General features: G+C 40.4%; 1 protein-coding gene across 6 annotated transcripts in view; it reads right to left on the reverse strand.

Moving 5' to 3' along the window:
* The window catches only part of GK (glycerol kinase), a 58,584-nt gene that overhangs the window by 30,125 nt on the left and 4,281 nt on the right, over window positions 1–24,178 (reverse strand). For 3 of the 6 annotated variants that reach the window (XM_053309558.1, XM_053309555.1, XM_053309559.1), the window contains 8 exons: window positions 14,746–14,819; window positions 11,378–11,484; window positions 10,006–10,083; window positions 9,164–9,243; window positions 8,079–8,216; window positions 7,392–7,501; window positions 4,448–4,514; window positions 2,040–2,057 (listed from right to left, as the gene is read on the reverse strand). In XM_053309558.1, coding sequence (XP_053165533.1) covers window positions 2,040–2,057; window positions 4,448–4,514; window positions 7,392–7,501; window positions 8,079–8,216; window positions 9,164–9,243; window positions 10,006–10,083; window positions 11,378–11,484; window positions 14,746–14,819 — 672 coding nt within the window. The remainder of the gene's footprint in view (window positions 1–2,039; window positions 2,058–4,447; window positions 4,515–7,391; window positions 7,502–8,078; window positions 8,217–9,163; window positions 9,244–10,005; window positions 10,084–11,377; window positions 11,485–14,745; window positions 14,820–24,178) is intronic. The other 3 variants (XM_053309556.1, XM_053309560.1, XM_053309557.1) reach the window with 2 other exon arrangements.

Here is a 24,178-nt window from a genome sequence, read left to right on the forward strand (position 1 = left end):
TTGTAGAAATAAAATCCTTTGCCACATAATCTGACCAGCAAGCCCTCTACTTATTTACACTGTCAAAAGACAGAGCCTATTCTACTGCCCTATTTGAACTAAAAAGAAAACTTAACTTCATCAAATGACATGGATAGGAGTTTCTAGTTCATTATTTATAGGTCTCCAACCAAGGCAGATAAACCATTTTAATGTAACACACTTATTTTGGAGTCAGTTTCTACATACCAAATAGATAAGGGATAAAATAGCGATTGTAGATTAAGGTAACAAGGAGTAATAAGAAGCTTGAACAAAAGCCTCAATCTTACTCACTTACTTATTCGATTTTTATACCGCCCTTCCAAGCTGGCTCAGGGCGGTTTACAATTAAAAAACAGAAATCATTAAAAACAATTAAAACAGAAATACAAATATAAACACCAATTTAAAAACATCTTTAAAAACAATTAAACAATCAAAACCCTGAAAACCAGGTTAACATTAAAACAATTAAAACTAATTAAAATCCCTGAAAGGCCAGGCCAAACAGATGGGTTTTAAGGGCTCTCTTGAAGGTCAGTAAAGAATTAAGATTATGAATTTCTGCTGGGAGTGCATTCCACAGCCCAGGAGCAGCTACAGAGAAGGCCCACCTCTGAGTCGCCACCAAACGAACCGCTGGTAACTGGAGACGGACGTCCCCAGATGACCTTAATGTGCAGTGGGGATCATGTAAAAAAATCTTAAATTACTATTATGATCAAGCCCTATCTAAAAAGAAGAATTACACTTTGGCCAAAACCAGAAGATGTGGCAACTGGTTCTGGTTCAAACAGGGAAAGTGTGGTACATGGTAGCTACAAGATAACATCACTTCTAATTGGTCACTCTGACACCACCATGGAGTGGAAACATGGCACTGCTTCTCTCACAAGTTATGTACACAGACCTGGGGCGGTGGGGGGATATGATCCCAAGAGACAGACAATGATTCAAGTTTTATTAACAACCCTTTCAAGACTCTAAGGCATCTAACAGATACAACCCTTTCCTAGAAAGGCATTACAAGGTCTTGTCTGTCTACCACCGCAACTTCTTCCTGCCCTCCACTACACATCCACCTGCAACATGTTCTTCTGGAGAGTGGGAAGTCTGTGCATGTTTCCCTGTGCCTGTCCAGTACTTCCTCTCTACTAATTTAAGGAACACATGTATAGTAGTTTCATTTCCAAACTCATTTATCAGAACTCCAAGGCAAGCTCAAGTAAGCACACAGAACACAATTTTGGTATTGATAAGGTAATATATATACTTCAAAATGCAAAATGGGAAAACAGTGCCTATTAGACAGGAATGACTGTGATAAAGGAGTGACATTAGTTGGAGAAGACACAGGTCTCTTTTTGAAAAGTCACATTCAACTGGCATTGTAAAGCTACATGACATTTTTTTCAAAATGAGTGACATTAGTTGGAGAAGACACAGGTCTCTTTTTGAAAAGTCACATTCAACTGGCATTGTAAAGCTACATGACATTTTTTTCAAAATGCTTGAAAAAAAACTAGTGTTCTTGCAAACAATCAAACATACCAACAACTAGCACACACCCACTCCTCCAAAACAAACACTCCTTTCTTTGAAAGCTTGTGTCACGTGTTTGTGGTCTCAGGAGTGGTAATTCAGTTCAGCGAAGCCATGCATGAAGTACAATCAGTGCATTTCCACTTAGAAATATATTTTCAATTGGCTTTCTGAAATGCTGAAGAGTTCTGCCATAAACATTATTGTTATCTTTAATAATTTTTGCTTTTAATTCATATTGTTTGTTCATCTTTTACTAGAAAAATTCATTAGAAGTTATAGTTCTTTTGCTACTTCAAACTTCTTATGGAGGTGAAAACTCCTTAGCAGAACTTCCAATATAATAAGGAGTTTGGTTACAGAAAGGCCACTCAGCCACTTCACTTTGGAAAAGGTTTCCCCCAAGGAAATGCACTGTATCTAGCAGAATGAATGGAGACATGACTGTGGATATCCTAACAAAGTCTTCTACTCACCAGGCTAGGGGAGATTTTCTATACTCAGCAAGATAGATAGTGGGGAGGGAGGTGGGGAGAGAGACAAACAAGTTCACAATTTCAAAGCCTGCAAGTCCATCTCCATTCTCTAGTGCAATTATTTTCTCCTATAAGCTGCTTTTTGGAGTCATATGGAAACCAGGCCCCAGAACCACCCTTTGAAGCAAACATCATGAAAACAAGTTTGATTTACAGTATAACTGCGTAATAATACATGTATATTTTCGATTGTTAAATCTGTTTTAGAGGTCTATTAGCATTACTCTCAGAAAGAATATGTTCCCACTCCCCCTCAAACAGAATATCAAGGCTTTCAGCATTAGAACTCCTGTACCTTTAATAGTTGGAGGCAATTTGGTACATGCAGCTTTCCAAATCCTGCAGCATTGCGATAAGCTGCAGTTGTCACAATTCCTTCTTCTATCTGACTATTAAAAAGTCACAGAAGCCCTAATATTGTAAAAGCATGGCCATCCTTGCCTTAGAATTTGGGTTAATGTTATTTAATGCAGCGGCACCTATAGATTGGAAACTACCTAAGACACAACTATTGTCAACATTTGCCAAGCACTTTTGCATTATAATGTCACACTCCCCCTCCAAACACTTCACAATGAAACACACAGCTCAATGTTAAACCGCAGTGAAATCGAGACACTGAAAATGTATATACATTGTACTTAGTTTTAAACACATTAAGAACTAAGCATATTTTTAAAGTGTTACCAGTATAGTACACTGTTCACTAGAATATTTTTAAGAGAGTAGAATGCTACTGTTAATTGACAGAAATGCAATTTCTACTTCAATTAAAAGCAAAAGGGTACTTTAATCCTTCACCATTGTTAACAACTTCCAAATGCTTTCAATTAAAAAAGTTCCTTCAGAAATTGGAGACTGAAGCTTTTTATTTTTAAATAGCTATAGTGGTCCCCAAAAGAAAGAAAGTAATTAGGGTTGTGCTCAACTCTGTGGTGGACTGAAAATTGTGAAACCAAAGAAGGATAATTAATCTATGGAATTCTCTGACATGGGAGGTGGTGATGGCCACCAGCTTGGACGGCTTTAAGAAAGGCTTAGACAAATTCATGGATGACAAGTCTATCTATTTAGTAGCCTATTAGTGGCTACTAATCTTGATGGCTATGGGTTTTATCCATGATTCCAATGCTTCCAAATACCAGTTGCAGAGGAGCAATGGCAGAAGAGGAAGCATGCCTTCATCTCCTGGCAGCGTGGCTTCCCAAGGCATCTGGTGGGCTACTGTGTGAAACAGGGTGCTGGATTAGATAGGTCTGATCCAGCTGTTCTTATGAAAATATTCTGGCTTATGAAAAGATCTTTGCAAATGTTAGATGCTATGCTATTGAACATTCATTTTCAAATGGAAAGCTCAAAGATTCCAGCCATTCAAAATTCATTCATGTGTGAAAGACCAACACTCCTGCATAAATGGACACCTCACCTTAAGAATGAAGAACACATCCAGATTGTTCTGCAGTGCACATGCTGTAACAGTAAGGAGGCACCACCCACAGATCAGCACATGAGCTGCATCGGTTCCTAACTCCCCAGACTCCTCATGGCCAACAGCAACACACATAGGAGTAAGTCTGGTCTCTGCAGCTTTCATCACTAGCCCAGGATGAACATGTTTGTGCCATTGTGGAAAAGGTGCTTAGTTTTCCAAAGGACTCTTCAGCTGTTTATCGTTGGGCACTACTAGGAACACAGGAAACTGCCACCTGGATAATTTTACTGCATATGCATTTTAGTGTTTAGGATAGGCCATATCAATTATTCCTATGCACGAAGGACATATATGCTAGTGAAAATATTTAAAATGTGAAAGACTGGGTAATTCTTAAATTCCCACTGAAGCTTTCTTTCAGTCTATTTAGCCCTCAAAAGTTAGACATAATGTATCACTTACACCCACCCATCTTTCATAAGCACCTACAGTGGAGATCTATGTGCACAATTTCTGTGGGCCTTGGACCTGCATCAGTTAAAGGGATAGCATTAACACATCAATTTGCATGCCTGTTTGAAGATCTACATGCAGTTTACAGTAAAAAAAAAAAACTAATTTCATAAAAATCCCTGACACACAAGCAAAGTTGTAACTTCATTAATATTTTTTCTATTTCTTTTTAAAAGGTGGTAACCATGCAAGTTTAAAATTGGTTCAATTTCCTGCCTAATGAAACAACTCACACTTTCTCCTGATATTAAAGACATACTCTTTCACAAACAAGAGACATGCATTCTTGTCATACTCTCTCAAAAGCTTGGTTGTTGGACTAAGCAGGTCCAATTCACACAACAAATATTAATTTGATGTATTCAGGGGAAAATTGAAACACTACAAACAAAAAACAACACACCATCAGTCCATAGATCTCCGACGAACTCCGCACTTGGGGAAGCATTTCCATAGGGATTTCAAAGAATCTGAAAATAAGTTATTTTCCAAAGATTATTGTGGAATCCTTCATGTTTGTTTCTCATAGCATCAAAATGTCACAAGCATAACTAAAATGACCATTAGGTATTTCTAGCATAGGCAAATGACCTCTTTCAACTAGATGTTCATTTCTGTGAGCTCACGCATGTAGGGATATCTGTTGTCTGTGCCAATATACAGAGGTTTCAGTACAGTAGTATCACAATTATGTATTAAAGATTTAAGATGGCATCTTGCTCCATATCCCTTTCCCTAAAAGGTGGAAAAATCTTCTACATACCTAGTCACAAAAGTCTGGTATGCCAGTAATGGTACAAGAGGGAAAGCCTGCACTCCAAGTGTTGAAACAACTTTTCCAGAATGGGTTCACCCGTTTGATTGTAAGAACAGGATTTGTTTCTCATTCAGCAACAGTTAAATTTAAAGTTAAAATTTCTCTTTCATCACAAGGCATACAGAAATACAGGTGAACCTCAATATTCGTGGGGGTTTCGTTCTGGACTGCAGCCGTGGATATGGAAACCGCAAGTATTGAGTTAAGGGAACCTATGGGATCACGAGAATCAGTTTCCCAGTCGGCCAAAAATCAGCCAAATTTCAGAGGGGAGAGCTTCTTACTTTGCTCTGCTGCTCCCCTGAGTCATGCTGTGGCCCCAAATTGGCTGAAAATCAATGGTGTCCCCCTATTTTTTTTACCAAGATGGGAGCCATTATGTGGCTCCGAAGGGAATGGCAGCCAGAAATGACCTCCACAGTCATTTCTGGCCACCTCCAACTGCAGATACGCGAGGTCAGCATGGGGTTTTTTCGACCCCGCCGCACACACACACCATGGATACGCAAATCTGCAGATATGGAGTCCGCGGATAATGAGGTCCACCTGTATTGAAAACTAAAACTATTAGATACAAAGTACAATCCAATACCATATTCATCTGAATTGTACCAAAGAGCAGGAAAGCCTTTGAAATGATAATCTTTAAGCTATCAGTAGTTGACATGTTGGGCAACCTTCCATCAACCATAGAGAGCCACAAGGGTTGCTGTGCAACTTAAATAACAGCCCCAATCGTGTAGTGATGTGGCTGCTGCGGAATGACTTAATAATAATAATAATAATAATAATAATAATAATAATAATAATTCGATTTCTATACCGCCCTTCCAAAAATGGCTCAGGGCGGTTTACAAAGAGAAATAACAAACAAATAAGATGGCTCCCTGTCGCCAAAGGGCTCACATTCTAAAAAGAAACTTAAGACACACACCAGCAACAGTCACTGGAAGTACTGTGCTGGGGGTGAATAGGGCCAGTTACTCTCCCCCTGCTAAATAAAGACAATCACCACGGGGTGCCTTCTTTGCCCAGTTAGCAGGAGAGAGACTTCTTCTGGACAGCAGCAGGAGCAATGGAACATAAGAAGCTGCCTTCTATTGAGTCAGACCATTGGTCTATCTAGCTCAGTATTGTCTACACAGACTGGCAGCAGTTTCTCCAAGGTTGTAGGCAGGAATCTCTCTCAGCCCTATCTTGAAGAAACCAGGGAGGGAACTTGGAACCTTCTGCTCTTTCCAGAGAGGCTCCATCCTCTGAGGGGAATATCTTACAGTGCTCACATGTGGTCTCCAACTCAAATGCAACCAGGGCAAACCCTGCTTAGTTAGGGGGACAAGTCATGCTTGCTACTACAAGACCAGCTCTCCTCTGGAAGGAATGCTGCATTGCTGCATGGAAGCAGCAGCCCTTCCACAGCAGCCCTGTTGCTACACCACTGGAACTGCCTTTCAAGCTGGACAACTTAATTCAAAAAATGAATGCTCCCATTGTGTACCAATATTTTATAGCAATGGCATAATGGGATCCACACAGAATTGTGTTTCCTCTACACTTTTGACAAGCTGGTCATGCTATAAGCAGCAATGGCCTTTGAATCCAATGTGGATCAGACCCTTCAAAGAGATACAGCTACATTGATTATTACTGTACAGTGGAGAAGAGATCATCTGAATCCACAAGTGAAACTTGCTACTATTAAGCAGTAATTTAAAAGTAACAAAGTAATACTGATACTTTGTGGGCTACCTATCTTCTGGCTAATTGTAACAACTTTCAGCTGGGTCTCTTGCTAGGAGGAGGAGCTGGCCGCCATTATAGCTATAAAGGAAAGGGCTATGCCAAAGGTGCAGCTGATAGTGAGCCAGTGGCATGTAGGTGGCAACCAAAGCTGGCCACCAAAGGGGGTTGGCCTTTGGGGGATGGGACTGAGGGCTGGGGCAAACCACGCTGTTTTAAAAACCTCTCTTTTTATTAACTAGGACTATACAGGTATGTTTTTTGGTGGATTTAGAGATGGGGGGTGGTGGTGTTCACTGTCCCTGGAGCTATTCCAGTGGTGGTGGGGAACAGAGGAAGATGTGGTGTTGTCAGGGCAGTTACAGGGAAAGCGAGATCAGAAATTTAATAGCTTTTACCTCTTCTAGCCCCCCTACCAGCTCTTTGATCTTGAAGAGCAGTTCCAACCTCCCACAGAACCTCACCTTGCTTCTTTAATGCTAGGTCAGTTCAAAATAAAACAGAAATCATCCATGATTTGATTGTTAATGGAGCTGACCTGGTATGTATGGGGGGGGGGGCGGCTAGTGGTCCAATTTGGGCCCAGCTTCTAATCGCAGAATACTCTGTTGTGGAACAGGTTAGAGGACAAGGGGGGTGGGGTAGCTGTGATGTATAGTACTTTCGTTAACAGGATTTCTGTCAGGGATCAGAAACTGTAGGATCAGAGTGTATGTTTGACATTTTGAACAAACATCACCTGCCATTTTAGAAAATATATAGAGGGAATATTTACTTTCCATTTCCTTACTTGCAGAGGTCAGCATCCCAGTCTAACATATGAATATTGAACAGCAGTGTTCTACTTGCATTGGTTACATCAGTGCAATGGGTACCTCCATTTTGTCCACCTGTCAAACTCTGAATAAAAAAACAATAATCAAAAAACAATAATCAAAAGGGCAAACCACAAGTCCATTCATCACTGCACTAGCAATAGAAACTTGGGAGTAGAAGTTCAGTTACTATCTATAAAATGAGCAGTATTTCTGCTGCATTATTTAGGTACAATTTGAATACATTGCTAAGCAGTTTAAATTATGTACACAAAAATTATATAGTAGACTCAATTTATGTGGAACTCATCTTTCAATTATTAATGATTGCAATGCTTCTGAAGCTTACTGCTACTAAGACTTACTAAAAACCACATAGTAGCATTGTGATATTTCGTTGTGCAAATGAAGGTGAAGAATTTAAAGGTTATTGACCATAATGAATATGTGCCATCATTTTATCCAGATCTAATATACGTCTGTTGCCAATACTGTTGGAGGAAGATCGTGTGCACAAATGAATATTCTTGCAGATGTGGTAACAAATATCTTCTTCTTGTTTGGATAAGGTTGTTTAGGACTAACATTTGATCAAATTCAAAGAAGTAAGAAGCAAATGAAGTATTACAGAGTTGATTTCAAGATCATCTGTTGAGACATACCCATATAAGCCATGAATCAACGGTACCAAACAAAGCTCGCCCCTCTTGAACTGCTTGCCTGACTTCCTTCACGTTATCCAAAAGCCAGCGAAGTTTTACAGCACTGAAATACGTGGTAAGCGGAAGGCCAGTCCTACTCTGCAAGATTGAAAGGGAGTCAGCACACAAAAGATAAACAGCTGCAATAAAACTACCAAAGTTCATCTCTAGTATAAGCATAAGAAATGTAGTTCATTTTTCAGCCATCCTCTAATACTGCAAACTCTACATGTGTCAAACTGAAACTCCAACATGTTCCAAGATAAAGACAATATGAAGATCTGCCATGTAGCAAAACCTCAAACTCTTCTAAAGGTGATATATTTTATATAAGTTATCTGCCTCTGTTTGGACAGTAAATACTGATGATGATGGGACACACCAAAATAATGAAATCAAGTTATACAGCGGCACTTTATAGGTAAGTAGCAGGGGCGTAACTACTATTAGGCAAGGGAAGGTGGCTGCCTGGGGGCCCCCACGCCTCGAGGGGCCCCCCAGAGGCAAGTCACATGACTATATATTGTGAAGTGTGTGTGTATCAGCGAGGGGCCTATTTTAAAATTTTGTCTCTGGGCCCACACCAGCCTTGTTATGCCCCTGGTGAGTAGGTGTGAACAGATTTAATTATACATTCCTACATAGTACATTTTCTAGGCATAGGCAAAAAATTGTTTGAAATAAGGATGTATTTAAGCTTAAATATACTGCCCATATTCTCTCACATAAAATAAACTTTTTATAAAGCACAAGGACATTCAAACTGCTATCCATCTTATTACTACCTTCATAAGTCATGTAGCGGCATTTATTAGTAACAAGACATGCACACTTCCCTCAACCCCTTTAATATTTCTCATGCTCTCCTCTCAAGTCTATTTAGAGACCACACAACCCTGACCTACACAGTACCTTACTAAAATGATTTCATATTAAACAGAAGTTACATCTGTACTATCCTAACCTTTGTTCACTTCAAAATAAGTGTTGTGTGTTTAAATCTCACATGCACCATTGCCTCCCAATGTTTTCAAGACGGATTATACCTTGAAAAAGTATCTATTGTGTCCTGGGATTTTTTCAAGCAGCTTCTCAACTGTTGACTGGGTTCGAAGGTCAAGCCAGACTGTAACAAAGATAAACAGTAGTAACAGGCAAAGTCTGCACTGTCAAACATTTAAGCAATCATTAGTTGAGCAAGAGGATGGCTCTAAAACTGTGAAGAGGCCTCCATAAACAGAGAAACTCTACTCCAAACCCACTCAGCACAGCTTTAACACACACACTGAGCACAGCTTTCACTTTTCTCCCCACCCAATATTGGTTCAACACAGATTCATGTTCACTACAACCTAAAGATAATAGATTCATGTCCACCAACAACCTATGAACAACCTTTGTTCACTAACCAAGAATTGGAATTGATGCCTCATTGTGAATTTTGTTTTCTACGCCCCTCTCCCTTTCAACAAATAATTCTGAGGCCATGAACAAGAGAGTGCTGCCACCAAACAGATCTGGGCCCTTGTTTGGGGGCTCTTGCCACTGGGGAGTTTCACATGGTGAGTTCCACCCCCCGCACTTCAGTTAGGAAGACAAATGAAGACACAATTACAAAATATCCAAAATAAATCATTGTTTAGCCCTGCCTTGTAAGTAAGTCCACAGATGTTACTAGAGCACCACAAAGTGTCTCTGAAGAACTATTTTATTGTCCAAAGGTTTTAGAGAATCCATAATTGCTTTTCATCTTACTGAGTATTAATCATTGTAGTAGAGCATGTAAAATGTTCTCAGGCGACATGGTATGTTTCTCATATATATATATATATATATATATATATATATATATATATATATATATCTAGTGAAGGACATGTCAACTTACCAATAGCATTATAGAGAGGCTCTCCAGTAAACTTATCCCAAACCACAGTTGTTTCTCTCTGATTGCTAATTCCAATACCTTAGGAACAAGAGAGTTGTTATTTCTAAGAAAACAAAAATATAAGAACAGCCTTGCTGGATCAGGCCCAAGGCCCATCTAGTCCAGCATCCCATTTCACACAGTGGCCCACCAGATGTTGTTGGAGGCCTACAGGCAGGAGTTGAGGGCATGCCCTCCCTCCTGCTGTTACTACCCTGCAACTGGTACTCAGAGGCATCCTGCCTTTGAGGCTGGAGGTAGCCTATAGCCCTCCAACTAGTAGCCATTGATAGACCTCTCCTCCATGAAGTTAGACAAACCTCTCAAAGCCATCCAGGTTGTTGGCTGTCACCACATTCCGTGGCAGAGAATTCCACAAGTTGATTATATGCTGTGTGAAAAAGTACTTCCGTTTGTTGGTTCTAGATTTCCTGGCAATCAGTTTGATGGGATGACCCCTGGTTCTCGTGTTATGTGAGAGGGAGAAGAATTTCTTTCTCTTCACTTTCTCCACACCATGCATGATTTTATAGACCTCTATCATGTCTCCCCACAGTCGTCTTTTTTCTAAACTAAATAACCCCAGGTGTTGTAGCCTTGCCTCATAAAAAAGGTGCTCTAGGCCCCTGATCATCTTGCTTGCCCTCTTCTACACCTTTTCCAGTTCTACAATGTCCTTTTTTAGATGTGGTGACCAGAATTGTATGCAGTACTCCAGGTGTGGCTGCACGTAGTGAGATTAAGGATGCCTTTCTTTCTATCCATCCATCCAACATATTTCTATACCACCCAAAACTTGCATATCTTTGTGGTTTACAATTAGAATAATTTAAACATTAAAATCTATTAACATTAAAATTATTTAAAATCATTAAAAACCTTTCATTTCTGTTTCAATTTATACTTTTCCTAGTTATCCTTTTGATAAAAGTCTAAGAGTGCACATTGAGGGTAGGAGAGGTTGACCAATTTGTTTTCAGCAGCAGCCCCTTGGGCCAAATGGAATGTTATTCTAGGCAATCCCATCACCTTTGGAAGGTGGCTTTTCAATGGATACAGGGGAGCTGCTGCTGTAAGGAGAGACTGAACTCCACAATGCCCTTTACTGAACTGTGGGGATGGGGGAAGTCACACTGCACAGACTGAAATTAATTTATTGCCATTCTGACAGGATAATGTATTGACAAACTACAGGAACATCTCACCTTGGTTTTCCCACATAAATTACTACTTTAACAGTTGGGACTACTACTCTGTTTCATTCCTAACATTCAGAACTGTTTTCCTCTTGATCCCCAAGCCATCCACTATTTTAATGAAAAGGTAGCAATACCTTTTATGTTGGCGATATCTATATCCAGTGTCTTCAGTTGTTCACATGTAGTTTCCATACATTCATAGACTGACTGTAAGATTTCCTTTGGATCTTGCTCTACCCACCTTTCACACAGAAAAATAAAGACCAAGACTTACATCAGAAAGCTGAATTTGCAATTGACTTTATGGGTGTCCATAATGTGTCCATAACTAGTCTGACAATTAGTCAAAACAGACAACTAGTTTGCTGACAAGCAGAGTTATCATAAGTTTGTTAAAATGCATTTCTGCTCAGACCAGTATTCCCTGTAACAGGGATGCCCAGATGTTGACTACAACTTCCAGCATCCCCAGCTGCAATGACCTACAATTGAGTTGTAGTCAACATCTGGGAATCCTTGTTACAGGGAACACTGGCTCTGACAGAATAACTATTCATCTCATACTGCACAGGAGGAGGCAATGGTAAATCCCTCCTGTATTCTACCAAAGAAAACCAAAGGGCTCTGTGGGCGCCAGGAGTTGAAATCGACTTGACAGTACACTTTACCTTTATTGCTTAAGAAATAAGTATACAGTATGTATGTTTTAAAGCATTGTGTGTAAAAAGCCAGTGTAATAAACTGGAGCAAAAAATAACTGGAACTTTCTTAAACTCAGAACATGTAATTTGTACTTTTCAGAAGACACATTTTTCATGTTCAATTTTTGGTCCAGGACCAAAACAAAGAAAAATGCTTTTGAATTATTCAATGTATTATCTTTAGGAACAGCAGATTTCAAACCAGCAATAGATACTCCAAGCAGGAAAAAATCATCAAGGAAACAATTTTTTGGTATGGATTGAAGGGATGGGAGCTGCAATGTCAGACACAGGTTGGCTTTTCCTAATCGCTTCTGATACAGGTCATCTGCAGTGACATTCCACAAAGAATTTGCATGATCATGTGGTTGTTCAAATCTGCCAAATGTACTTATTGGTTTTCTAGAAAACATTAGCAGTCTTAATTCAATGGGGATAGATTCATGACTATCTTGCTATGCAAATATAGAATAAAAGATCACCCATTTGGGACTCTCATCTCAAAGCTGTTGCATATCACTATAATTTATTTTAAGAAGAGAAACATTCTGAAGGCATACAGAAAAATAGCAGAGAATTTTGTGGCACCTTAAAGACTAACACATTTATGGTAGCATAAGTTTCTGTGGACTGTGTTTGATTTCACTAGATGCATGAAATGAAATTCTCAGTGGGCAGAGGTGAGCAAGTGCGTGTCTACACACACACACACACACACACACACACACACACACAGAGAAAATACTGAAAACAGCACAGTCAAATGCAAGAAGAAATGAGAAAGGCCTGGTTTTATGAGAAGGTTAGCAGCACACAAGATAAGCATGATAATTCATAACTGGAGATACCAATCTCCTAGCAAAGCTAAGTTAACTCTGAGATCTTTAATGTGATTGAGGCCTATGGTGATGGTGGCAAGTTTTATTACAAGTTATAATTCATGCTCTGTCTCTTTCTGGCAATTCTTCAACAGAAAAGTCACTTTAACGTCTGAAGAGTGTCCTGGAAGATTAAAATGTTCTCTCATGATTCCTGAATGTTGCCATTTCTGATGTTAGATTTGTGTCTTTTCTTCTTCTTCTTGCATAGACAGAGACCTCTTTGTCCTATGTAGGCCGCAGAAGGGTACTGTTGGCTGATATATCATGCTGGAGGATGAGCAAATGAGTACTCGGATATTCATTCATTAGATTTATGTACCACCTTTCCAAAATTGGCTCAGGGCGGTTTGATGACCAGTATTTGATAATACAAGTCATTTGATGATGTTGCCTGCATAGATATGAGCATAGAGTTGATAATGGAATTTGTGGCAGGGTCTGGGTCCCATATTTGTGTCTGTTATATAGTTTGGTGATAGTGGTGGTGAGCAGCCTTTTAAGATTACGGGGAATGTCTGTAAGCATGGGCAGGTCTACCATCCAAGTCTGTGTGAAAGAAGTGTCATTGTTCAAGAAGCACTTTAGAACACTGATGATGCATTGGAGAGGTTTTAAGCTGAGAGCCAACATGACAGGTCACAGCTAGTAGCGGTGTTCTGTCATTTCCCCCTTCTAGATCTATATTGCAGTAGACTGCTCCAGAGTACAGTCTATCCCAATCAATCTGTTTCATCACTTTGTTGGAGGAATACTGTTGTAGTTTCAAATGCAACATATTGGGTTTCCAACAATATTTCCTCTAAGGCGTGTGCAAGTGCCCTCTCACACAAGTTTTCTGATGTCCGCTCAGTTAATTTTAGATCCTGCTCAGGTTGAATCAGGAAGGCCCCCCTCTGCATGCATGTGTGCACACATTGCTTTGATACTGCCACCCAGAACAAAACTCATTCCACACACAGACGAAAACAAGTTGTTCTAGTAAGAACTAATCTGCCTCTTTTCCTTTCACTATCTCTACAACTGGACGAAATTTGGTTCAAACTGAGTAGGTGGTCCGTATGTTAGCCCACTCGCACCTCAAATGTTCACGTGTCCGCCATCTTGAACTGGGGTATATGACATCATCACAGACTATGCCACTGAGGTGTCCTTGTGTCCCTACAACTGTACCCAGTTTGGTTTATATTGGTCCAGGCATTGCAAAGTTGATGGCGACGGGCACACACAGACACACGGGTGATCTCAATAAGCCTACTGAGAAGTATACTAAAAAATTAGAGGGAACACTGGTTTCCAATATAGAGCAATCCTTTATATAGTTGAACAGGAATACTCAGAAAGTGGAACTGCTCTGTGGATTGCTTCAGGTTGAAAGTGAGAGGAAGCTTTTGAAGTCCTGGTGGAATTTCTCAAGGACTTCCAAGCACAGGTCAAAATGATGAAAATGTCATAAATGTAGCCATGAGAGTCCCCATGGCAGTGTCATTAACTTAAAGGTACAAGTGGTAACCAAATTTGAAGTAATTGTTGGCAAGGACAAAATGGTAAAGCTTGGTAGTCAGATTAGCTAAATCATCTGAGATAATATTCCTGATAACTTGTACTCCATCTTTGTGGCTGAAATTTGTTTATAGAGACTCTGCATTCATGGTTGACAGGATAGTATTCTCTGGGAGATTGTCAATAAATATATTAATCTTTAAGGTACTCCATGACTATTGGTTGTTTTTGTAGCTGCCTCTCTGAAGTTGTTATGGGGGGTGGGATATATATATACACACAAGACTACCTTTTAATATACTGCATGAAACATTTGATCCTGGTCTCATATTCCAACAAACCAATCAACAGATTTCAGTAGTCTAATATATAATTTAGTAACTTTATATATATATTTATTTATAAAAAGGAGGATCATACCCTTCTTTGGGGAACTGCTGTTTTAACTCTACTTGATGGAGACTCAGCAATTCAGCTGTGCTAGCATTAAAGACCTGCAAACAATATAAGACACACATTTTTTAAAAATCACCAAACTAGTTTAGAAAGTCAGAATTAGAAGGAGTTGCAGACGGACAAAGAAACATGACACACCCTAAACTGTTTCTTTGAAGTGAGTTCCATAGATGTCACATTAAGATTTCAGATTTAAAATAAATTAGTCGGCAGTCCCAACAAAGGCCAATTTCATACATAACAGAACACTGGCAGAACATCTGCCCAATTTTAAGAATAGGACAGTAAGCTATATGTTTCTGTAAATGGAAGTTTTAATACACTTTTTGCAAAGCAGATATGAACAGGTCTTTGAGGCCATGAATAATCATTACATGGTTTTTGCAACCATTTGAAACTATTTTGCAACAACATGAAAAGTCAATGTACCAGGCAGGTAGACAAAGGAAGATAGCTGACAGTTTCGGGAGACTGTAAACAAATCCTCTCTATGCCTAGAGAAGATTACTGACCAAAAAGATATGAATTAAGGAGACCTCACACAGGCCCGAGACACTACTTGAAGGGAAGTGTCATATGTCCAAGACAAACAAGCAAATTGAAATAAATATAATTAGTTATTGGAAATACTATCTAAAACTATATCAGAAGTATATTTTCATCCTGTTTAATTTTTTTAAAGATCAGCTCAAAACATTTCTCTATTTATACCTCTACCTCTCAATCCCTACCTCCTGTTTTAGGAAGAATGTTTATACAGTTACTTAGGAGTATCAAATGCATTATATATTATAAACACTAATCATAGAAATTTAATGTATATAAACATATAGATACAGAGGAGGTTTTAAAAACAAAACAAAACACCTATTAGAGACCCAATAAAGATTACCATAATGGGCATCAGTACTTATTAAATTATTTTTCTATATAAAGAGAAGTTATGGCTTCCCTACTCATGTGAACATCTTGAAGCTAGATTTGACCTGACCCTTTCTAGATGCAAGGCTGCACCAATTTCATTCCTCAATCTGCAGTCATTAAAGTAATCATTATGGCTAAATTTCTATGCAAAGTATCCATTCAAAACCCACATATACTTTGTGAAGAAAATTTTCCCCACACTGGGAAAAGGTTTGGCCTTTTTATTTAATCACTGCATTGTCTTCATAGTTATAGAAAAGAATATTTGTGAACTGTATATGTTATTTTTCTTCTTATTCTTACAGCAGTTAATATGATAGCCCTTTGCATCTGTTCAGTTCCATTTTTTTCTTCTAAACTTTTCACTAAGTGCACAGGCCATTATTAACATAGTTAATCCACACTGCCTGCCTGGCCTGTTGAAACAAGATACTAATGTACACAGAAGGAAATGTTTGCACACAGTGAGATTAGAAGATGGTTGTTACTTCTATTGCAATTTTGGGGAGGTTTAACTGCCACAGATAGTCACTTTGCTTTCTGAACTGTAGCTATAGGTTCATCAGATGCAGGGCTGGCATCAGAGGCCAGCTATGCTGGTCACTGACCAAGGGTTCAGGGTCATCAAAGGACATGAGACTCCTGGGGCCTAGTGAAAGAGTTATAATGGTCACCAAGAAGCATTCCAAGCCTCTGCCACGAAGGAAAGTCTCCCCCAAACTCCTGTGGGAGTTTTGGCAGCACTGGTAGAAGTGGCTCACAGCAATCTTCAGCAGCTACCATTTTCCTTTTCCTACTATGTAATGCCCTAGAAGATCCCCAAAAGGACAAGAGCTGGCACGGGTCTTGATACTATGTTATTGGATTGTGTGCTTGGAAGTATCCAACTAACTATGCTTGCCCAGACACATCATGGAAGCACAATCCAGGAGACGGTATATTCTTGCCCCTTCTTAAGAAGTTAATAGGATAACCAATGTATAAGTTGTATTTTTGTTACAACTGACTGGTTCAGTTGACCAAGCAAAGCTTTACTGGAAAATATTTAAAAATATTTCTATACCGCCTAAAACTTGCATCTCTGGGCAGTTTACAATTAAAACCATTTAAAACATTAAATCAATTAATAATTAAAATCATTTAAAAGATTAAAAACATTTAAGACCCAGTATTAAAATGATTTAAAACTATGGATCGAATTAAAGGTCTGGGTGAATAAATGTGCCTTTTAAAAAGTTGCCAGAGATGGGGATTTCTTATTTCAACAGGGAATGCATTCAAAATACAGGGGCTGCAACGGAGAAGGCCCGTTCCTGAGTAGCTGACAAACAAGTTGGTGGCAACCGTAGACGATCCAGATGATCTCAACAGGCAGTGGGGCTCATGGTGAAGAAGACATTCTGTTAAATACCCAGGGCCTAAGCTGTTTAGGGCTTTACAGGTAATGACCAGCACCTTGTATTTTGCCCAGAAACATATCAGCAGCCAGTGCAATTCCTTAAACACAGGAATAATATGATCACTCCTAGATGACCCAGAGACCAACCTGGCTGCTGCGTTCTGAATCAACTGCAGTTCCCAGACTACATACAAAGGCAGCCCCACATAGAGCACATTGCAGTAATCCAGCCTAGAGGTGTACCACTTATCAGCAGATGTACCACTGTTTTGAGGCGTTCATCTCAAGAAATGGACTGGCATATCAGCCGAAGCTGATAAAAAGCACCTCTGGCCACTGCCTCAACCTGGGACACCAGGGAGAGATTCGAATACAGAAGCACTCCCAGAATGCATACCTGTTTCTTCCATATGCATACCCAGAAGCACCCCCAGAATGCATACCTGAGTGTGACCCCATCCAGAACTGGCAGATCAAAATCATCTCCCGAGTTTTGACCCCATACAATAAGTACCTCCGTCTTATCTGGATTCAGTCTGTTTGTTATCCCTCATCCAGCCCATTACTGCCTCCAGGTAGGCATTTAGGGAGGTTATGCCTTTTTCCTGATGATGCTGACATGGAGAAATAGATTTGGGTGTCATCAGCATATTGATAACACCCTGGGTATTTATAAATATGTTTCATTCCCATTCTTATGAAAATGAAACCACTTCACTACTAAGTGCATTTACTCAAGATGATACAAGTTAAAGTCTGGGGTTAGACCCTAAAGAGATACATGAACTTTGGGGTTAAATTTTAACTTCATGTCAAATCAAGGTCTGAGGTCCCAAGTAATCAGGCAGACAATAGTTTACAGCCTCTTGTCCTCTTTCATGCTTCCATCTCAAGGTGCAGTGGCCACCAGAGACAGAGCAACAGTCATAACTGTAATTTCTCAATTAAGATATTTTGTTAAACCATATTTTGCAAACTCCCTTCAAATATGGTTTCTAATTACAGCCTGCCATCTTATCAAACTACAATTTGCTAGTTAATTACTTACCTTGATCTCTGAAATGAATCATATTTAAGCCCTATGACATTATTTATAGACATCATAAATAGCATGGACATTGTACCTAGGTCCCATAACAATGCACTTTGTAATCGCAGCTCCACATTGTTCCCTGTCTGAGGATTTGTCTGAGCAAACACTGTATTCAGGGAGAGATTCATAAACTTGTGATGTCCATAATATAGGTCTTGTGTAGGCCTCCAATCCCACCAATTCTATGAGGAATTAGCCTCATAGAACTTCAAACTGTTCTTTAAAGTGACAGTCCTCATTAAACACAATAAATAGTGTGGATACTTAAAAGCAAGAGCAACTTAAGGAGAAATAGCTTCTGATATAAACATGTTTTGTCTTTCAGATTCCCCTGAAACAGCTTTTCCACCTAATCCAAGTTGTTTAGTGAACCCAGGATAGTTTTAAAAGCAGTTCTGAAACTCAATAGTACTTTCTCAAAATTAGCACTCAGGGAAGGGGGAAAGTAAAATGCTTGGAACATGTGCACAACTCTCTGTGTTCCTATGGGAAACCCTGATGGAGGGTGTGTGTGTGTGCGCGCGCGTGTGCGCACGCACTCACCCACCCACACCCAATCTATCCATCCTGGTGGCTGGCTTCCTTAGGGTAGGCACACCCAACTCATAGGTGAATCATCTACAAGAATAGAGAGTTGACACCCTTGGGAACCAAAGGGAACAAAGTACATCGTTATGGGGACCTAGGTACAATGTTATTGCTATTTATGATGTTTATAAATAATGTCATATGGCTTAAATATGATTAAATATTCTTGTAGATGAACTGCATCTTCCACTTATTCTTAAACCACACACACACACACACACACACACACACACGCACGCACACGGTTTGGCCTTGAAAACAGACTCACACAACTACTTTTGCTGACTCATTAACTGGAGCTCTCTTTGCTGTAGCCCTAATCCTTCAATTATTCCAAGCTTCATATATAATTAAGATGGCAATATGATATTAATAGTTTCCCATACACCACAGATAACAGTTCAGATTGGTTGCGAAAATAAGTCAGTTTAAAATATATCACAACGAGAGCTCCAACCTGATGGAGACATTTAACTCTTGCTGCAATCAGATATGTTCCCCATTGTGAGTATACAAATTATTTTTTCTCTTACTTATAAAATATTTTTTAAAAATTGAGAGTCCACTTTTTGTGCTAGAGGTTAGAAAAAAGCTCATTATGACAAGATTTTTATTTCAAACCATCAGAGAAAAGTGATGACAACTACAGTATATAAATCACTAATGACAAAACCTAAACTAGGGGGTGCTATTATAACTTTCATGGCTATTTACATACAGAAGACATTTCAAGATGGTTGTGCATCAGAAGTTATTACTTCTGAGCAGTGCTCCCTCTAATATGTGTGCGCGCACACAAGTTTTTTTTTTTATGTCCACTCAATTAATTTTAGATCCTGCTCAAGTTGAATTAGGAACATCTCATTCTGAATGCATGTGCACACACACTGCCTTGATACTGCCATCCAGAACAAAACTCATTCCAGACACATGAAACAAAAAATTAGAGGGACCACTGCTGAGTAAAGCTACATTCTTTTTTCACTGTCACAGGTGTGACTGTATACATTTGTAAATGAAGTAAGACAAACCCTTAGCTCACAGGTGAACGGAGTGATACCGAATATCATTTAATGATACAGAATATCATTTAGCTATCATCATCCTTTATTACGGTCACTGACAAGAAAAGAAACACAACAAATTTTAAAAACTATACATATCAGATAATATGCTAACACAGTTATCACATGGTTGGAAATTTAGCCAAGAAGGCTAAGGAAGAAATTTAGCTAAATAAGCTCTACATGTATTATATTAAAAACTAGCTGGGCCGTGCACAGAGCATCTTTGCCTCCACTGGCCCGCTTCTCCCCATCCCCCACGCCCAGCCCGCTTCTTCTCCACCCCACACCCGGCGCTTTCGGGCTGGTGGGTCGCACCCACCCGCCAATTCCCCACTGGTGGGAGCAGCCCACTTCTTCTCCCCATCCGGCAGTTTCTGGCTGGTGGAATGGCCGAAAAGCTAGCTTGCCACCTCTTCCCACCTGCCCATCAATTCCCGGCGGCTGGCCTGCCGCCTGCCTCCGGCCCGGCCCACCACCACCGCCCTTGTCTCCCCATCTCTGTCGCTATCTCCAGGCAGCTGCTGTCGCGAGAGCTGCCACGCATGAGACTAGCGGTGGGTACGCCTAGGAGAAATAAATATACTGTTAGATATATGATACAGCTAAATACACATTTATCTACCCTAGTGGTTTATAATACTTATTAAACTAACGATAGTCATATCATCTGCTGCCTGACCAATGTTAGCTAATCATCACATGGGAGGTCATCTCATGACAAATTCTGCTTGTGATGAGGTAAAACTCAGCAACATTGATAGAAATTCTGTCATTCTGGTCAGATAAGTAACTAACATAAAAGGAATCCGATCAACCTGGGAGATTTAAAAAGGCGAAATATAATCATGGTGAGTATCCCTATAAAGATTACAATGAAGTAATACATGGGCCATAGTTTCTATAGCCCCCATATCATTTAGTGCACATCTGCAGCTATCTACATTCCTCCAAAGTTTATTGAGCAGGATAAGACACAAAGAAAATCAAAACAACTTTAATCAGAAACCTCTTCACTTAGAAATCCTGCTAAACAGGCCTGATCAAAGCACACCTTGCTTCATAACTGAATCAAGACATGTTTGAACCATTGTAGGTTTGATTTTGTCATCCTATATTGTAGGACAAAGTATGGCTAATGCTGATCAGGGGCGTACCATCCATTAGGCAGAGGGAGACAGTTGTCTCCTGGCCCGCTGCCTCAAAGGACCCCCCAGAGGAGAGTCACGTACACCGGTCCTCCATGGCCACGGCGGCTGCCTGATTGCAGCCTGCCACGCAATGGCCAGCGGCCTTGGTGCGGCAAGGGTGGTGATGGAGGAGGCTTTTCTTTGCCTTCAAGGCAAGACCTGAGCAGCTGCGTCTGTGTGCCCTCTCTTTTCCATTCTGGATGGGGGCAGGATGGCGGGGGAGGTCAGCAGCCACCTGCCTGCCTCGTGTGCTCTGTGAGCATCAGGGAGGTGCGTGCAGGAAGCTAGGCAGTGGCGAGCTTGGCCGGCCCGGCCAGTGGTATTGCCAAAAAAAGAGAAAAAACTTGAACAAAGGACCTGAAGGAGATGAGGAGAAGCTGTGGCAGCGGGCCATTATGTATTGGTCTCCACACTCCACAGCTTGAGCCACTTCCCCCACCCCTGCATTGTTACTTTATTAGCTATTAGCAAATTCCAAAGTTGCAAAAGAAAATTCTTCAGAAATCCTTATCCCACGTAGGATTGACAGCAGCAAATGGAACTCTTGGAGGAAGTAAATATGGGGCAGTGGGGTGGGAGAAGGAGGACCTCACAGGAATCAAATTATTTTAATTGCAATCACTGTAATTTGAGCCAAGAATAATCTTAATTGAGCTAAGAGTACCATGATCACTTCCTCCTCTGCAAGAGTTGCTTTCGTTTTCCTGTTAAAGGCATTGGAGACCTACTGGGGCAGTGGCGGGGGTGGACATGTTAAGCCCTGGAGGACAACAATCCCATGGACTTGTTCTCGTGAATGTGAAACGTAACAAAAAGATTACATTTGATCCGTGGATGTGTAAAGTGCTTTCCCTCCCTCACCATGGCTACCCCCTCCCCTGGTTTCTGGAATTAAGGGGGAGCACAATCACTGAGGAGGGGTGTGATCCACATTAGAGGGGCGTGATGCAGGCAAAACTCTAGCTGCAGACTTAAAACACTCAGTTTCCTACAGTGCTAGCAGGTTGCTTCTGTGGAACTTAAAAGCTGGGCACAAAAGTAATAGCCCTTCCTGGCATTTGTCCCTAGCTTCTGGCTTTCCAAGGTATACTGCCTCTATACAAGGAGGTTTATTTAGCTTTCAATGCTGATATTAAATTAGGCAGAGGCCTCTCCCAGCCCTACTACAATAATTATTAGTATTTTAACTGGAAAGGGTGTTGGGCCAAAAAAAGCAAAGCATATGCGGCAACATCCCTGAGGTCTTGGTTATTTTAAGAGTAGGAAGAGAGAAGTGGACCACTGCAGAAGGAGCAAAGGAGGGAGGAATTTGGTACGAAGGGTGCCAGGGAGTGATGAGAAAGGAGGTTGCTTTGAGGAAGTTGTTTGACTAAGTGACAAGAAGAGAAAAACAGCAGGCAGAGCAGAGCAAGGGTTGAGCCTGGAGAATACAGGGATGGTAGGAAGGGAACCAGGGCTAGAGAGTTTAAGGGTAGTAACAGTAGGGATAAATCTTCAAACTCCATGTAGTTAGAAATGCAATGTGTCTACAGTCTATGGTTGGTGTTGCATCCATTTACAGATAGGAAGCAAAGGCTGAGAATTAATTTTCCCGCATAATTCAATGAGGCTTGGCTGGATGAGAATTTCCTGACCATATTTGCTTTATCCCAGGTTTCATCTGTTTGCTATTTTTGCCAGGACCTCTTTATTCTCCAGAAGCAATGAAGAGTCTTGTGACACACCTTAAAGACATGGATTATAGCACAAATTTTCATGGAGTACAGCACATCATTGGGGACATGAAGTATAATCTCAGACAGGTGGGGGGAAATGAAAATAGTGGAATGGCCTTATAATGGCCTTATTCATTTATTGCATAATTACCAGACAATGCTTTAGGGGCACGCATGTTTGCCATGCAAACAATAACTGCCCCCCGCCTTCTTCTAGTATATAACTATAATATTTCAAAATATGCTGAATGTGTGAGATGAAAAGAACTTTAGCACTTGTTCTTTAATGCCCAGAGTGGATCCAACTCATTTACTAAAGCAAAAGTATTAATTCTCTCACATAAGCTGAAGAAGTGCCCCACCTAGCATTGCAACCAGATGGTCATTTTCCAGGACAATATCCCTATTTTGACATTAAGCTGTATATACATACAGAGGTCTGTACATATGTACATGTCTTTGGGTAAATGACTAAACATGGCTCACTTTAAAAGTGAACCTCAGTATAGGCTCCCTTAAATGCAGGGTAGAGATAGGGGCTGACAGGATGAACAACGTACCGCAGGAGTCTCTGCACCGCCCGCACTACTGCAGGCATCTAGAACAACACCAGCGATGTACAAAAACTCACTTGCACAATCGTGTGTGTGTATGTGTGTGTGACTGAGAGAGAGAGACTCTATGGCCATTATTTCAAATGGCTGTGGTGTCATGCAAGGATGATTGTGCAAGCTTGTGTATTAGTGCAAGAACACTCCTGAACAACTGCACTTGTATTTCAGATGTTCACAGCAGCACAGGCAGTGAAGAGCTACTTGTGGTACACTGCACAGCATGTCAGCCAGGAAGTATATTACTGCACATGTGTAGAACATAACATGTAAGTAACTAACATGCATACAGATCTGTGTGTACACTGTTCTCAGTTTACACATTTGTTGAACATAATGTGTTAATATGGCTGATGTACAGCATTTTGCATATAGTATCTGTATACATAGATACTAGGCCAGGCTCACTGGACTTTCAATTTCTGAAGCAGCTGCACAAAAACACAAACCAGTTTTTCCTCGCTGCTCTTGGCTGCTCAGCCCTTGCCTGAAGCACCACTCAGCCGGCGGCCCATCCTGCTTAGCCAGATGGAGGGCTCTGGAAGGGCGGTATATAAATCTAAATAAATAAAATCACAGCGGAGGCAGAGAGAGAGTTTGACAGCTGGTTAGGGAAGAAAAGAATTTCACCAATCTGCCACAACACCCCACCCAGCACTCGCAAGTGGCCGAATTACTGCCAACAGCCAATCCACACATCAAAGGAGAAGCCCCATGGCATTCCAGAAAGCTCGCTTTCTCAAAAAAAAAAGCTGCCACAAAGAGAGGATTTTTTTTACCATGGACATAATTTGGTCAAAGCTAGAATGTTTC

Source organism: Hemicordylus capensis, chromosome 3 (genome assembly GCF_027244095.1).
Source record: "Hemicordylus capensis ecotype Gifberg chromosome 3, rHemCap1.1.pri, whole genome shotgun sequence".
NCBI classification, from domain to species: Eukaryota; Metazoa; Chordata; class Lepidosauria; order Squamata; family Cordylidae; genus Hemicordylus; species Hemicordylus capensis.